The sequence below is a fragment of the Dreissena polymorpha genome, chromosome 3, assembly GCF_020536995.1.
Source record: "Dreissena polymorpha isolate Duluth1 chromosome 3, UMN_Dpol_1.0, whole genome shotgun sequence".
NCBI lineage: Eukaryota > Metazoa > Mollusca > Bivalvia > Myida > Dreissenidae > Dreissena > Dreissena polymorpha.
In genome coordinates this window covers 87,005,280-87,021,572 of record NC_068357.1, presented here as the reverse complement: position 1 = coordinate 87,021,572, position 16,293 = coordinate 87,005,280, and the positions used below count along the sequence as shown (strand labels likewise).

The following is a 16,293-nucleotide window of genomic DNA, read 5'->3' as shown; positions in this document are numbered from 1 at the left end:
TAAGACCAATTGTTTGAATGTGTTTCATAAAGATAAGACAATCAATGTTGACTTAATAGCTGTCAAAAGAACGCTTCCTCCTTCAGACCCACGTGACCCAGTTTCAAACTCAGGTCACATCATCAGGAAAAATGTTTCATGAAGATTAAACATAAATGCGGCATCTAAAGAATTCGCAAATCTGTCTGTAATTTGACTGTGCGACCAAGTTTTTGACCCCACGCGACGGTTTCGAACTCGGCTAAAATGTCATCGAGACGAATTTTCTGACAAAGTTTCATGAAGATTGTGAAATAAATAAGGCCTCTAGATTGGTTACATGCTTCATATTTAATCGGACCTAGTGACCTAGTTTTTCACCCTACGTGACGGTTTCAAACTCGACTGAAATATCATCGAGACGAATTTTCGAACAAAGTTTTATAAAGATTGTGAAATAAATAAGGCCTCTAGATAAGTTACATGCTTTATATTTAATCTGACCTAGTGACATAGTTTTTCATCCCACGCGACGGTTTCGAACTAGGCTGAAATGTCATCGAGACGAATTTTCTGACAAAGTTTCATAGATTGTGAAATAAATAAGGCGTCTAGACTGGTTACATTCTCCATATTTAATCTGACCTAGTGACCTAGGTTTTGATGCTACTTTCTCAGTTTCGAACTATCATATAGAAATTAGTTTAGACCAAATTTGATTAGATTGAACTATATATTTGGCCTCTATATTGATCATAATAGTCTTTGACCTATTTACCTACTTTATTTACAGCGAGTGAATCAGTTTCGAGCTCGGCCGACAAATGTCCTCAATAAGCTTCATGAAGATTGGACAATAAATGTGGCCTTTAAAGTGTGCACAAGCCACATGATTTTTATTTACTTTGACATAGAGACATGGTTTTTGACCCAATGTGACCCTTTCTCGAAATCGATCTAGATATTATTGGGAGCAAAGGTTCCTACAAAGTTTCATGAAAATTGGCAATTAAGGCTCAGTAAACGCGGCCTCTTAAATGTTTATAAGGCAAATATTGACGACGGACAAAAGGCCATCACAAAGCTCAACATAAGTATGTTGTGCTCAGATGAGCTTAAAATTGACATTTAACATGCTACGCACATTGATGGTTTCCAAAATCCGTGGGTGGTTGGCACGAGAAGCATACGTTCTCTTCTGAGATCAGATGTGTGTTATTGAACTCGTTCGGAGGCCAATAATACATTTTAAATGCTATTGATTTCCAGGAACACAAGAGCATATTTCATTGTTAACCTAACTGTGCAACGCACTGTATGTTACCAGCCATCAAGAAAGCGCCACGATTAAGAATAAGTTTTTATATGGGCTTTATTTTTCACAAAAAGCTACTTTTCAAAGACTTGTAAAAGGGGATCTCAATGTCCTGACTTGAGTGCGAAGAACATGACTGATAGGAAACAAGGAACACGCAAAAATCTCAAAAGAATGATTAACTGTATGTGATATTAAACCTAAGAGAAAATGATAATACTAATAATATATACAGTGAAAAAAAAAACGCAGATAAACATCTGTTCGACGAATGCTCCGGGTTTTACATAATATTTCACGATCCTTTCTACCCGTGCATGTGGCTTTTGGTCGATACTGGCTGATACTTTAGCTTCTCAGGTTCGACCTATACCGGTTTTCCATTATAGTCAACGTTCAACGAATGTAAGGATGGCAACCCAGCGAACACTATGGCATGTGGGTTTAAATACAATCGAGTGCGTTTATTTTATGTTTTCCTGCTGTTTATAATAACTTTTTATAGAATTAAAACAGGAAGTTCATTCCTTAAAAACGCCTTTAGGCCTTGACTTTATACTTCAAATGTAATGTATCGTACAAGAAGCTACGCTTTTACAGTCAAAAGTATGCCAGTATTGATGCGGCAAAACTTTCACTCAGTCATTACATAATAAGTATTTCAATTCACAGCAGGAAGCCTATTTAAACTTGCGTAACGTATTTCTTATATGTATTGTGATGTGGACATACATAAAGTAAACCCTGCACTTAACTAGCAAGATTGTGAAATGCTGCTGGCCAAAGTAAATCGATCCAGCTAAAGCCTTTGTCAAAGGAAAATGTTAACTGTTATTTACAATTTACAACTTGCCAATGGCTATCAAAACATTTAACATGCTTACTTCACAGTTTGTTTCAGTCGAATATATGATATCTTTAAGGCAAAAACACGTGATGTGTTAAGTACTCTAAAATAAACAGGCTTTTAACTTTCGAAAATGTTGAATTTCGCAATCGAAATTTATATACAAAGACAAAATATCGTATTTTGCATTCCAAAGTTTTGTGCTGTTCTGTTTCAAAGTATATATTATTTGTCGATATGGGAACTTTAAATAACGAGCAGCAAGGACGAAGCAATAACGCAACTAGAGTGTACATACCACACTGTATATGATAGGTAATAAAACTATAACAAAATCACATAGTAAAAGCACTTTAGACATTACGATTCACAAAACAGGAATGTTTAACAAGTATTTTCGATGAAAATTAATAAATATTGAAATGTAAAAAAATGCTTAAAATAACGAGAAAGCAACAGCATTCAGACGTTTATGTATACGAACACTCCGTGTTCACGAGTCCATCTCTTTCTTTATTTTTGTCTCTTTGTAATCCTCGCCCAGAATGGTGGCAATCTCACCGTGCATGAACGCCCAGGGCACGTGCGAGCCCACGAGGGGGCACTTCTTCCCACTGGGGCAATACACCTCCGATCCCGCGCCCTGTAACTTAATGCTGTTTCTGGAGCACGGGAAACAGAACTTATGTTCACTTACAGACGGACACTGAACGAAATGCGTATCCTCGAGTCTTTCCTGACATATTGTACACTTAAGAGATTCCGGATTTGCCCCCGATTCCGACAGGTTCCCGTGTCCGTCGCGTCCTCTCTGTAGAGCTGACGGGGAATGGATATTGTGACGGGTGCCGTTGATCGAAACCCGTCCGTTCATTTCACGAACCGACGGTGGAACGCCGGTTAAAGTGTCGGTAACATTCATAAGGGCCGCCATTGGCGAGGGACCATTCTGACCGGAAGGTCCCGGAACTGATCCCGAGGGCGGACTCGGCGCGTGGTTTCCAATGGGCGGTGAATTTTGAGGGTAACCCGCCATCTTCATCGCTTCGGAATGACTAGGATACCACTGACGCTTAGACATGGGATCTGTTTGGTCACTATCGGGGTCTGGAGTCCCCTTCCGCTTCCGGCCGTTTTGTTCAGGGAATCCTCCGCTTCCCCTAAGAGGGTACGCCGCCCTACCAGCCGGCATTTTATACATCGATGCGCTTGGAACTGGTGGGAGGCTTGTGTTGATGTACAAAGTGGGTAACAGTTCTTTCTTTAGCGGCTCTTTGAATATTCTCACGTTGTCGGTTAACAATTCGGAAAGAGGTCGCCAGTCCCCACTGCCGTGTTTCATTTCGTACTCGAGACTTCGCAGTCCGGGTGGAGGGATCCCGCGAGATGCGTCCTTTGTGGAGGCGTCCTGTGTCATCTGCTTCGAAAGCGCTGAGATATTTGAGAACACATTCCCTGAACCCATCGGATACTCCGTAAAAACCTTCAGTTCGTATTCATTAGCTGCCTTGGTCTGAACGTCGAACCCGATGACGCGCCCGCAAACAGTGGGGTCCTTCTTATAACGAGTTTCAAAAGGTACGACAGTGGCAAGAATTGCCAAGTTATCTCGTACATTTGGTGGACGTTTATCTTCCGGTGATCTCCGTTTCCATAGTTCATCTCCGCTCGGATTTGAATTATCTTCTTCATCCTTCACCGCCCCGTTACCATTTGTAATCGGCCGTCCCTGGCTGATGTTGTGCGCAGGTGGAGGTCCGCTCATTAGAGGCCCGTGTATCGAAGGATGGTAGCCCGGCGGGTAGTTCATTGCACGCGATGTGGGGACGCCGTGCGTGCTCCGATGGAGTTCCGACTTCCCGTCTTGACTGGATACCTGGGAGCCGTTCTGGATCATACCCTGGGGTAACCCATTGAACTCGCCAACCATCGGTCGAGATCGTTCGAATCGCTCACCGTAGGGCGCCCCAGGATGCCCGCGAATCGGGGGCTCCATTGCAACCGGAAGTTCGTGGTGAGTGCGCGGATGTGGCGGCATCGGTCCGAGGGGACTGGGCTTCATGGGGCCGCTGCGCGACTCATTAAACCCGGTCGCGCGCTTCATTTGTCTCGCTAAATCCAACACCATTTCTATCCTGTCTGCACCTTCATAATTAACGCACCCGCGGCACACGGCCTCGGAAAAGTCCTGTACCATTGCCCAAGGCATCCTCGGCAGGTCGCACAAATAGCATTGTTGCCGCTGCGAGCGATTTGACAGCGACATCTCGGCACGTATAAATTACTGTAAGTCCTTGCACTATTTACTCTATTACTTAAACATAGTCCCACTTCCGCGTGAATAATAACACAACGGTAGTAATCACGACATAGCACAAATACCTGCCTTAATATACAACAAGTTGGCAATCGTGTGAATAATCGTTCGTTTTCCGACTGCTTAAAATACGTGCGTATCCTACAGCGCACAACGAACAACTGAGCTGTGTTGAAGATGTACGCTCGACTGCCAACATTCACCGCGAATTGTTTAAGCGCAGACGACAATATTCGATTTGACAACCTGCCAAGTACTTCGTGACGTCACGCCACGATAAAATGGATACAGGGCAAATACACCTCGCGATGACAAATATGCCACAAGCGCTTTTTTCGTTGATAACAAATTTCTTCAGAAAAATGTCACAGCGCGCATAGATTTTCCATTTAAAATTACGGAATCATAAACACTCAGCTGTTAATCATCGCGATAATAAAAATTCCGTCTGAAGCGTGAGATGACCTGGATCGGCAAATTTAAATTGCAAAAATATTAATTTTCCTTCTTGCACGACAATCATTTAAGCGAACTGTGGGGAGAAATCATCGATTACCAAGACTGCAAACAGCGATATCTGCGCAGTGCATGGCGGGAACTACGGCAATATTTCCCGTCTCCTAGATACGACTTTTTCAACGTGCAGGCAACAGAACGTGACAGCTAAGCAGATAACAGGACGAAGCAGACCGAAGAATGAGCATACATTTGACTTAAAATCTGTTAAACCTTGTTGACAAGTGCAACGTTAATCGCACTGACTCAGCTTTGTTATGTGACGACACATACTTTTCACATGGGCGCACTTGAAACCGAATCTGGATACTGAAAAATCACAACCACGTGTTACCTAATATGAACGTAAAAAATCGTTGGTGCGTAGGACATTTTAATGGGGCATTCCCGATTGAGTTTTCTTCTTTATGTAAACACACAAAACGGCGCTTAAATGTCAACAGTAGAGGATCTATTTCTAGAAGAGGTATTCATTAAAAATTATGCGCCTTCATATAAATCAAACATTATATCTTGTGACCGAGCAAAAACGTCATGTTAACCTGACTCACTTATATTAATGCCATGATTATTTGTCATTTAACTGCTTTAAATATGACAAAGGAAGTCACATTTAAACACCAAACGCGACACATCTTAATTGCTGAAAATGAACATACTAAAATAGCAGACGATTGTCCATAGTCGCGGTAATCATCCAAGGGGCCGTGCTCTGTGAAAAGGGGGTTTAATGCAAGTGCGTAAAGTGTCGTCCCAGATAAGCCTGTGCAGTACACACAGGCATTTCAGGGACGATATTTGCGCCTAAACATCCTTTAAACAGAAAATACCATGCAAGCCCCCTTTTCTCGGAGCGCGGCTAATATGCAAATAAACCTTTTATACATAGACAGATTAATGCAGCTTCGAGATCAAAACAAATGCGTTAACACCTTTAACTACCATAATTTATCAACATAATAACATAACTAAGTCTATTGAAATTCAAGACACGAAGTGATGTTATTTATTATCGAAAAGCACGTAGAAATGTTGTTTAACCCAGAAGATGTCAAAATTAAAATTTGCACATGCCATATTCCGGAAAATGTGGAGCGGAAATGAATTAACAAAGTGAGCATTATTATTCATAACACGACTGTGCGAGAAAAACACTAGATATTTTTAATATACATAATACATTAAGATGAGTCAACGTCTAGTTGTTCGTCGAGAAGAGTAACACACAGAAAGATCAAGGCTTTATGAGTACGAGAGTTCCAAATCAACAACATATTTTTAATTATCAGGTTTAAATTGTATTTACTTGCTAACATGATATATATTAAAATGCAATGCTTTTTGTATAATTAAAAAAATGAAGATGTTAGACAGTGGCCTTGTTTCATCATTTTTAGTTGGTCGCGTTAGCGGCCGACTAAATTTACAGAGCATATTTTGCAAATCAGTATGTGCTTAGAAGCCTATGGTACGGTAAAAACCGCAACTCACTCTGCTAGGAACGATTACTGCTGCCTGTCTGCAGCAGACGACAAAAGATTCTGCTCTAGCAGTGAGTGTATATACCAACTTCTAAGACGACATTGGTCAGTCTAGTGTGTATCATTGAAATCTGTACATATTGGCTGCTTTCAGGGAAAACGGGGCGTAATGTACGTCAAATAAGATTAGCCTGTGTACACTGATTAGCCTGTACAATGCGCAGAAGCTAATCAATAACGACAACAGCGAACAACTTCAGTGCCTTCAGCGATTTGATAATACGTGTAGTAAACGTAGAAATTCAAATGGTATAACGTAGTCATTCACTAGTAGGGTTTAACCCATTTATGCCTAGTGGACTCTCCCATCCTTCTAAATTGGATCAATGTATTTCCAAAATTAGGGTCGTCCAGTACATGTATATTTATTTCTATATTTAGAATATTCTTTACATAAATTCCTTTAAGCAAACAGCGCAGACCCAGATGAGACGCCGCATCATGCGGCGTCTCATCCGGGTCTACGCTGTTTGCCAAGGCCTTTTTTCTAGACGCTAGACATAAACAGGTTAAGCGTAGTTATTATTGCTACGTAATAAAGATGTCAAATTTTCGTTTTAAAATTTGAGCCTCGCTTTGTGAAAAGGGGGTTTAATGAACTTTATGCACATGCAGTAAACCCCCGTTTCATAGAGCATGGCCCATTTATTAAACAATGTGTATACTTTTTTCAGATAAGTGTTGTAATGTGTAATATACGAAATTTGACCATGTCTAGAGTTATTCTAACAAGACATTATTTCTTTCCCATAAGAAACTGTGTGCCTTTTTTACAGAAAACCCATCATGAAAAAGTTATTGAAGGGAAAGTTTGTCTGCGTGTAGCAGAGTGAATAGTTCAACGTGTAGAACACAAGATATTTTTATATTAACGAATGTCACATAAGCTACATTTGGTTGAATTTTGTTCAAATACTTTAACATTTTCAATTATGTTACATAATTGTACCTCCGGTTTTTGTGTAGCAGTCAATATAAATCTGAAACTTACATTTTTTTTCCTGCATTTACTTTGTATATAAGAGCGGTTTACTTTCAACAACCAGTATCAACACGTATTTATCTAAGTGTTAAAATGTCAACGAACAGTATCTACATGCAACGGAATAATGTGGAATTAGAGGGGCCATGATCCGGGTACATATGGGCCGTGCTCTGTGAAAAAGGTAGTTAATGCATGTGCGTCAAGTGCCGTCCCAGATAAGCCTGTGCAGACCGCGCATGCTAATCAGGGACGACACGTTCCGCCTAAAATGGATTTTTGCTAAGAGACTTTCTTAAAACGAAAAATGCAAAAAGAGCGAAAAGTGTCGTCCCTGAATAGCCTATGTGGACTGCACAGGCTAATCTGGGACGACACTTTACGCAAAATCATAACAAGAGCACCGCCTTGCGGGTGCAGACCGCTCATCTATTTTCTTTTTAAAGGTGAAAGGGACTCTCAATTTCAATCACAAAGGAAGGAGGGGTGGAGTGAAGAGGGGTCTATATTGTGGGGGTGTGGACATTTATAACATTATCTTCCAAAAGTGTGAAAAAAATGCAATATATATATATATTTATTTATTTATTTTTTTTTTGGGGGGGGGTATAGTGTGAGGGTGTGGTGGTCATTTGTAAGATGATCTTTAAAAAAAAAAATTAGGGGGGAGTGGGTGGGGGGAGGGGATTCTTGGGTGCGATGGTTGGACGGTATTTCAAAAATAAAATAATAAAAATAAATATTTGTGTTTTTTAACCGTTTCAAAAAAAAATTGGGGGTCGGGGTGGGGGGGGGGGGTATAGTGTGAGGGTGTGGTGGTCATTTGTGAGATGATCTTAAAAAAAATAATTGGGGGGGGGATTCGGGGGGGGGGGGGTGGGCACGGGGGGGGGAGGGCACGGGGGATGGTTTGGGTGGAGTCTATTGTGGTTTGTCAGGTAAGAGTAGTTTTGTCAAAGTATCAATCAAATCTAATCATAAATAAAGAAGTTATGGCAATTTTAGCAAAATTTAATAATTTTACCTTGAGAGCCAAGGTCATTCAAAGGTCAAGGTATAATTCAACTTGCCAGGTACAGTAACCTCATGATAGCATGAAAGTATTTGAAGTTTGAAAGCAAAAGCCTTGATACTTTAGAAGTAAAGTGGATCGAAACACAAAATTTAACCATATATTCAAAGTTACTAAGTCAAAAAAGGGCCATAATTCCGTAAAAATGACAACCAGAGTTATGCAACTTGTCCTTTTACTGTCCCCTTATAATAGTTGCGAGTGTTCCAAGTATGAAAGCAATATCTATGATACTTTAGGGGTACAGTGGACCAAAACACAAAACTTAACAAAATTTTCAATTTCTAAGTATAAAGGGCCCATAATTCCGTCCAAATGCCAGTCAGAGTTACATAACTTTGCCTGCACAGTCCCCTTATGATAGTTAATAAGTGTTGCAAGTATGAAAGCAATAGCTTTGATACTGTAGGAATAAAGTGGACCTAAACACAAAACTTAAACAAATTTTCAATTTTCTAAGTATAAAAAGGGCACATAATTCTGTCAAATTGCCAGTCAGAGTTACATAACTTTGCCTGCACAGTCCCCTTATGATAGTTAGTAAGTGATGCAAGTATGAAAGCAATAGCTTGATACTTAAGGAATAAAATGGACCTAAACACTAAACTTAACCAAAATTTTCAATTTTCTTAGTATAAAAAGGGCACATAATTCTGTCAAAATGCACGCCAGAGTTATCTAACTTTGCCTGCCCAGTCCCCTCATGATAGTAAGTAAGTGTACCAAGTTTATATGCAATAGCATTGATACTTTCTGAGAAAAGTGGACCTAAACGCAAAACTTAACCGGTCGCCAACGCCGACGCCAAGATGATGACAATAGCTCATAATTTTTTTTAAAAAAATAGATGAGCTAAAAACGCTTTTTCACAGAGCGAGGCTCAAATGTAACAAGAGGCCCATTAGCGACTGAATCGCTCTACTGGCTGGAATCAATAGGGCTCAAGCCCTTGATAGTATGAACAATCTGAATTTTAAATAAACAGACCCAAAATGGGAAATTTATCGCATAAACAAGAAGAAACCAAAAATTAAAACTTCAAATGGCTCCTTTTCAACAAAAAGTTGGACAAAGTTTCTTCACTCTCAGTGGGGTTCTGGCCCTTGATGATATAAAACACCCGTTGAAGTTTCAAAAGGATAGAACTTTATATGTAAACAAACAAGAAATGTGTTTGTCGGAAACACTATGTCCCTTTCTGCGCCGCTTTGAATTATTTTTTTACCTTTGACCTTGAAGGATGGCCTTGACCTTGACCTTTCACCACTCAAAATGTGCAGCTCCATGAGATACACATGCATGCCAAATATGAAGTTGCTATCTTAAATATTGCAAAAGTAATGGCAAAATGTTAAAGATTTTCATTTTTTCTCAAATTCAAGGGGAGATAATTCTGGACTTATAACTCCGATATTGCTCATTTTCAATAAGGTTTGACTCATCATTCAGATAAAGACACTGTGCAAGTTGGGAAATGATTGGATGACAACTGTGGACTTTATTGTGTTAACAAGCCTTATTTCACAATTTTCTCAGATTCAAGGGGAGATAATTCTGGTCTTTTTTATCTGATGTAACCCATTTTCAATAGGGTTCGAGTCCTCATTAATATAAAGACACTGAACAAGCTTGAAAAGAATCGGATGAAAACCGTGGACTTTATTGCGTAAACAAGCCTTATTTCACAATTTTCTCAGATTCAAGGGGAGATAATTCTGGACTTTTTACTCTGATGTAACCCATTTTCAATAGGGTTCGAGTCCTCATTAATATAAAGACACTGAACAAGCTTGAAAAGAATCGGTTGAAAACTGTGGACTTTATCGCGTAAACAAGATAAAGTCGAACGCACGCACGAACGACGGAAACCACGCCATGACATACTAGTAAGCTCTTCAGGCCTTCGGCCAGTAGAGCTAAACATGGGCAACATTGAAATTGAGTGAAGGAAGAACGAGCTTTAAACACACTACTTTTTGAGCAGCAAAAAAAACGCAATGGATGAAAAAAAAACGAGTCAAATATCTATCTGGGATAAGACACGCTTGCTGAACGCTCGTCCGTCTTCTAAAACAGATTGTGCAGCCAAAAGTAACTGCATTCATGGAGAAAATGTTAAAAGTGTACAAAAGGACCAATTTGGAGAGAGCACGAACAAGCTTTGCTTAGACATGGTGAATCTCGGTGACGACCTAGATCTAAGAATACACACCCATACACCATGTTTCTGAGAGCATGCCCCCAATATTTCACTACACTATTAAATTTCAATTCGTCATGCAATATTCGATCTAAAGCTCATTACCAGTCCGCTCGTTTATTACAAGTACCGATGTTTTCCAATCGACAATATCAGTCAATAAGCAGTCCGCAACACGCTAACGGCCGCTGGGAAGCCCTTAAATTATGTAGCCGCACGGTATCCGTCGATTGGAAGTTTCAATAAAGCAGAAAGGGAGCGTGATAATACATCGCGAGCGCTGGATTTATGGCATCCAAATTATGCAAATCGGGGGCCGGCAGCGGTCGTTTTATGTATATAGTCATTACCCAATGACAGTACAGCTTAACCGAACAAATGGATTTAAGATTTTATTAAGCCTCTTAGACGGCGACAATGCCTTTTAACACGTAATGACGAGTGTTTAATATTCGCATACATTTCACATGTCTCTCAACTATTTATTTGTTTATTTATTTTTTTCGCGGGGGGGGGTGGGGGGGGGGGGGGTTGTTTGGTATGTTTGAAAATTGTGATACGCCAGTAAAATACTATATTATAAATTACTCGTATTCATTTAACGATGCGATTTTTTTAGCTGTGGGAATGGACCGTAATGTCGACAGTTGCATCTCATATTTTATTCAAAATGTATTTCGAGCTATGACACAACAGTGGCATGCATGTTAAATGAGTCACATGAAATGGGATGCGTTTCGCACATTTCATAGAATACGACATTCAAACAGGTTTGTTACTGGCTGTCAATGTGATGTGAAGATAAAACACATTGCAAGCAAAATACACATGAGTAAGCAAATAGACCAAGAATTTTAGTTGCGAAAAAAAACAATTTTTCACGCGCGTTTGGAAGAGTGAGGAAGTTCCGTTTTACCAATCTATGGGGCTACGAAGTGGATTGCACGCACGCGATGGTTGTCGTTCGCACACGCAATATTCACGGAATTAAGAAATCGCACCACTGTCAATGTCGCGTGCTCACTCTAGACTTGCCATGTACTCACGCTAGACTTGCCATGTACTCACGTTAAACTTGCCATGTACTCACGCTGGACTTTCCATGTACTCACGCGACATCAATCACATCACACGGGAGCGCGACAATTAACCCATTTATGCCTAGTGGACTCTCCCATCCTTCTAAATTGGATCAAATTATTTCCAAAAATATGTTTTTGTCACTGTGACCTTGACCTTTGACCTAGAGACCTGAAAATCAATAGGGGTCATCTGCCAGTCATGATCAATGTACATATGAAGTTTCATGATCCTAGCCATAAGCGTTCTTGAGTTATCATCCGGAAACCATTTTACTATTTCGGGTCACCGTGACCTTGACCTTTGACCTAGTGACCTGAAAATCAATAGGGGTCATCTGCGAGTCATGATCAATCTACCTATCAAGTTTCATGATCCTAGGAATAAGCGTTCTTCAGTTATCATCCGGAAACCATTTTACTATTTCGGGTCACCGTGACCTTGACCTTTGACCTAGTGACCTCAAAATCAATAGGGATCATCTGCAAGTCATGATCAATGTACCTATGAAGTTTCATGATCCTAGCCCCAAGCGTTCTTGAGTAATCATCCGGATACCACCTGGTGGACGGACCGACCGGCAGACCGACCGACCGACCGACATGTGCAAAGCAATATACCCCCTCTTCTTCGAAGGGGGGCATAATAAAGGATGTGTAGTATATTTATTTCTATATTTAGAAATTCCTTTAAGCAAAGAGCGCAGACCCTGATGAGACGCCGCATCATGCGGCGTCTCATCTGGGTCTACGCTGTTTGCCAAAGCCTTTTTTCCAGACGCTAGGCATAAATGGGTTAAACACCAGGTACCTCAGTAAATAACAATTTTCGCATGAGAAAGCGACGTACAAATCGTGATTGGATTCATTGCTTGCGTGTTTTTGCGTGTGCGTTCGATAACCATTTCACATTTTGCGAATATACTCACAGGCACTTCTAACGCAACACTATTTAAAATGTTTCATAATTGTTCGATTATTTGTAAACGGATTAGGAACATCAACAACAAAAAGAGTTTTCAATATCTTCTAGTAATTTTAAAATTGATCCATGAATTGATAAACGATCAAGGAACGAGCAATCTAATATGAAACTCCCATACTGTCTTCAAAAGACTATAAGTATAGGCATCAACAGTTCATAAGTTTAAATCTAGCAATTAAATGCATTTACTGACAAATAACAAATCATATCTGTGAACAAGTCCCTCAAACATATAAACATAATTCTATTTTAAAGACATTACAAACGATCCTCAATCTTTAGGTTGCTTTGCGGTTGAATGTTACGACGAAGGTTGCTTTGCGGTTGCATGTAACGACGAATTCGGCTCTAAAGTGCAATAACAAAGTTCATCTTCTTTTGATGAATTAGAATTAATGAGATTTTTGTTTATCGCATGGTGAACTAAAAGAAGCGTCAACAATTGGCGCTAAATCATCAAAATGCATTCAAATTTAAATAATAAGGTTTATGAGTCACCATTGTGTGGAAAATTGTCAGAAATGCAATAGATTATTAATTTAAAACATATTTATTAACCTAGCGCGATGCCGCAAATATACTGGAGAAATCTGTAAACCTATGGTGATTCCGTTATACTATCAGCAGTATCAGGGGGTCACAGTGTCTCGTCACTTAACGGAGCAACAACATACAGAATCGGAGACACTGTCATACGGTTACATCTGTACGCCGACACCAAAAGGCAAGTTACAGTCTCGCGCGCAACAAATGAATACGTATAAAGGTACTGGCACATTTAGCGTTGTTTCGCACTTCAGGTTCATTCCGGAAAACGGCATCAATATGATTTCACATAACCACACGTTGCGGGTAGCTTTAGGCTATTACTTATCCACAAATTGGCTCACCCACGCATTGGTTTCACTAGTTCTTGTTTATGCAAAACATGACAATGAGTGCAATAATTAAAGAACAGTGATCAATACGATACTTAGCGAAACTTGTTTACGATGGACGTATTCATCAAAACATTTGATCGGCAACGAAACTGGAAGGAGTGTTAACATGTCTCCATGGCATCAACGTACAATCCACAATCATGAATTCGAGCCTCGCTCTGTGAAAACGAGGTTTAATGACTGTGCTTTAAGTTTCGTCTCAGATCCGCCTCTGCAGTCCGCCCATGCTCGCCACAGACGACATGCTAATCATGCTGTGTTTCTGTGTTGTTGTTTTTTGTAAACCGACATTTACGGAATCTTGCAAGCGAACTACCGCGATGATTTTTAACAGAAGTGCAAACCACATCATCACTGCACTTACAAACACGCCATATGTTTCAGTCAACATTTGGCTCAACCGCGGAACAATATGCCTTGTGCCAACTATACGTCGGCTTGAGCGCATACCAGACAAGAACAATTGGAAACATACCTTCCTTAACAGTGTTTATATCATTTACAAACCCTGTTGGTATGGAGTTTTTCACGGCAAACACACGAACAATTCATCGATTGAGCGGAATCTGCTGCCTCTGTGAGCGACTTGTAAAAATTTAGTTTTCTACATACGGAAACGCATGCGAGCTTTGTGTCTTCAGACGGACGTTTACGCTGATCGACGGACTATTACGTTTGTGGATTGACGATTTTGTTCTTGGACTGGCTTTTTTGGACAGACTATCTTTGCTGATATACCCTTTTGTTTGTGACTAAAAATTCTGATCTTTAAATAACTTTATTTGTGTAATTTGCAATATATATTTTGTTTTGGTACGGAATATTTTGTTAATATACGAATTAGTATTTAAATGCAAATGGACTGGCCATCTTATTCGTGGCCTGTCTATTTCGTTCGTGCCGTAAACTATTTTGTATTTTACCGACAATATTTTTCTTGAAATGACGATTTTGTTCTTGGACCAACATGTTTTACTTTAGTCTATTTCATGGACTGACTATATTTTGTTCAGACTATTTAATTTATGTACATGAAATTTTATGTATTTCTATTGACCTTGCGGTCAAGGATAACCCATGAAAGTGCAAGCACTTATTTCCGATGGGGTCCTTTGGTTTTTGCTGAAGAGACAGCAAGCAGAAGAGACAGTATTGAGATACAAGGAATCCGGGTGCGATACCCTAGCTCTTTGCGAATAGATCCCTTGGTTCTTTTACGTGCTCAGTGTATAGCACCGATACACGCGAGAATTACCTGGGTTTCATACCAGTACATCTCTAGTTGGGTGGGAAACACTTGAAGCATTTCTGAAATTTCCAGTGCCCCGGCCAGGAATTGAATTCCTCGTCTATTTTTGATATGTGCTTTTAACTGATTGCAATGCATGACTACAATGCGCTATTCTTTTTATTTACGTATCCCAAAAGCAGTCGACAAATCGGGGTAATGTGATTGCTCAACATGAGTTCTATGAAAGGTCACCCATTCCTAGCAACTTCTCACACGTACATGATAAGGTGACTTCCTATTTATAACTCTAATCACTGCACAGAACACGTCCTTAGATTGTCGAACGCTGTGTTGTTTATGATGAAATTCAGCGAGTGCAAGAGAGGAATTGAAACAGACGTACGGCTGTCATAAATGGAAATCCGGAAACAAGCTATGCAATGAAGAGTATCAATATATACATGTCAGATCGATAGGGCTCCACATATAAAATGTTTCCTCTGATTACCAGGGTAATGGAGCCAGGAAAGCGGAAAGACTTGCGGAGAAAGATAAATATGCCAATTAACAAAACATGAAACTGTCGAAGATGGGTGATGCTCCCCAAAGGTTTTTGTCACAATATTGCACTATATATTCTGATAAAAGGAAACGTCTTGAGGGGCATAACTTTGGACAAAATAATACGATGGATGGTTTAGCAACTTAAAAATTACAAAGGGCAATAACTCTCTAAATAAATCATCTTACCAGAACCCAATAATAACATGCGCATCTCCTCAAGGTAGTTAAGCTTCCCATAAAGCTTCATAGTATTCCAGTCAGTAGTTGGGGAGAAATAGCCTGGACAAGAATTGCACTATATGTACAATGGAAAATTTCAAAGGGCCATAACTCTGTGAAAAATCATCCGACCAGAACCGGCTGATAATATGCACATCTCCTCTTGTAGTGAAGCTTCCCATCAAGTTTCATTGAATTCCGGTTATTAGTTGCTGAGAAATAGCCCGGACAAAAATTGTGCATGGACGGACACACGGACGGACAGACGAAGCGGCGACTATATGCTTTGGGGGAGCATTATAAAACGAATACAAATTCGTATGCATTCTTGTATAAACACTACGTATTGTATCTACCTACGGAGGCAAATTTGACATAGCAGATTGCCAAGTACCATGTAACACATATTAAGCTTCACAGCAATCACACAGTTATAGAGTTACAAGGGCGTAATAGTTATTGGAAGTTGAACAACCTTTCAGGAATGTAACAAGAGTACGTGCTG

At 40.0% G+C, this 16,293-nt stretch overlaps 2 protein-coding genes across 3 annotated transcripts in view; both read right to left on the bottom strand.

Moving 5' to 3' along the window:
* The window catches only part of LOC127875117 (TALPID3 protein-like), a 159,351-nt gene that overhangs the window by 81,906 nt on the left and 61,152 nt on the right, over nucleotides 1-16,293 (bottom strand). The gene's annotated exons all lie outside the window — the stretch shown is intronic.
* LOC127875122 (probable E3 ubiquitin-protein ligase IRF2BPL) lies at nucleotides 2,433-4,937 on the bottom strand. Its single transcript, XM_052419952.1, has one exon. The coding sequence runs from the start codon at nucleotides 4,405-4,407 to the stop codon at nucleotides 2,635-2,637; it is 1,773 nt and encodes a 590-aa protein (XP_052275912.1). The 5' UTR covers nucleotides 4,408-4,937; the 3' UTR covers nucleotides 2,433-2,634.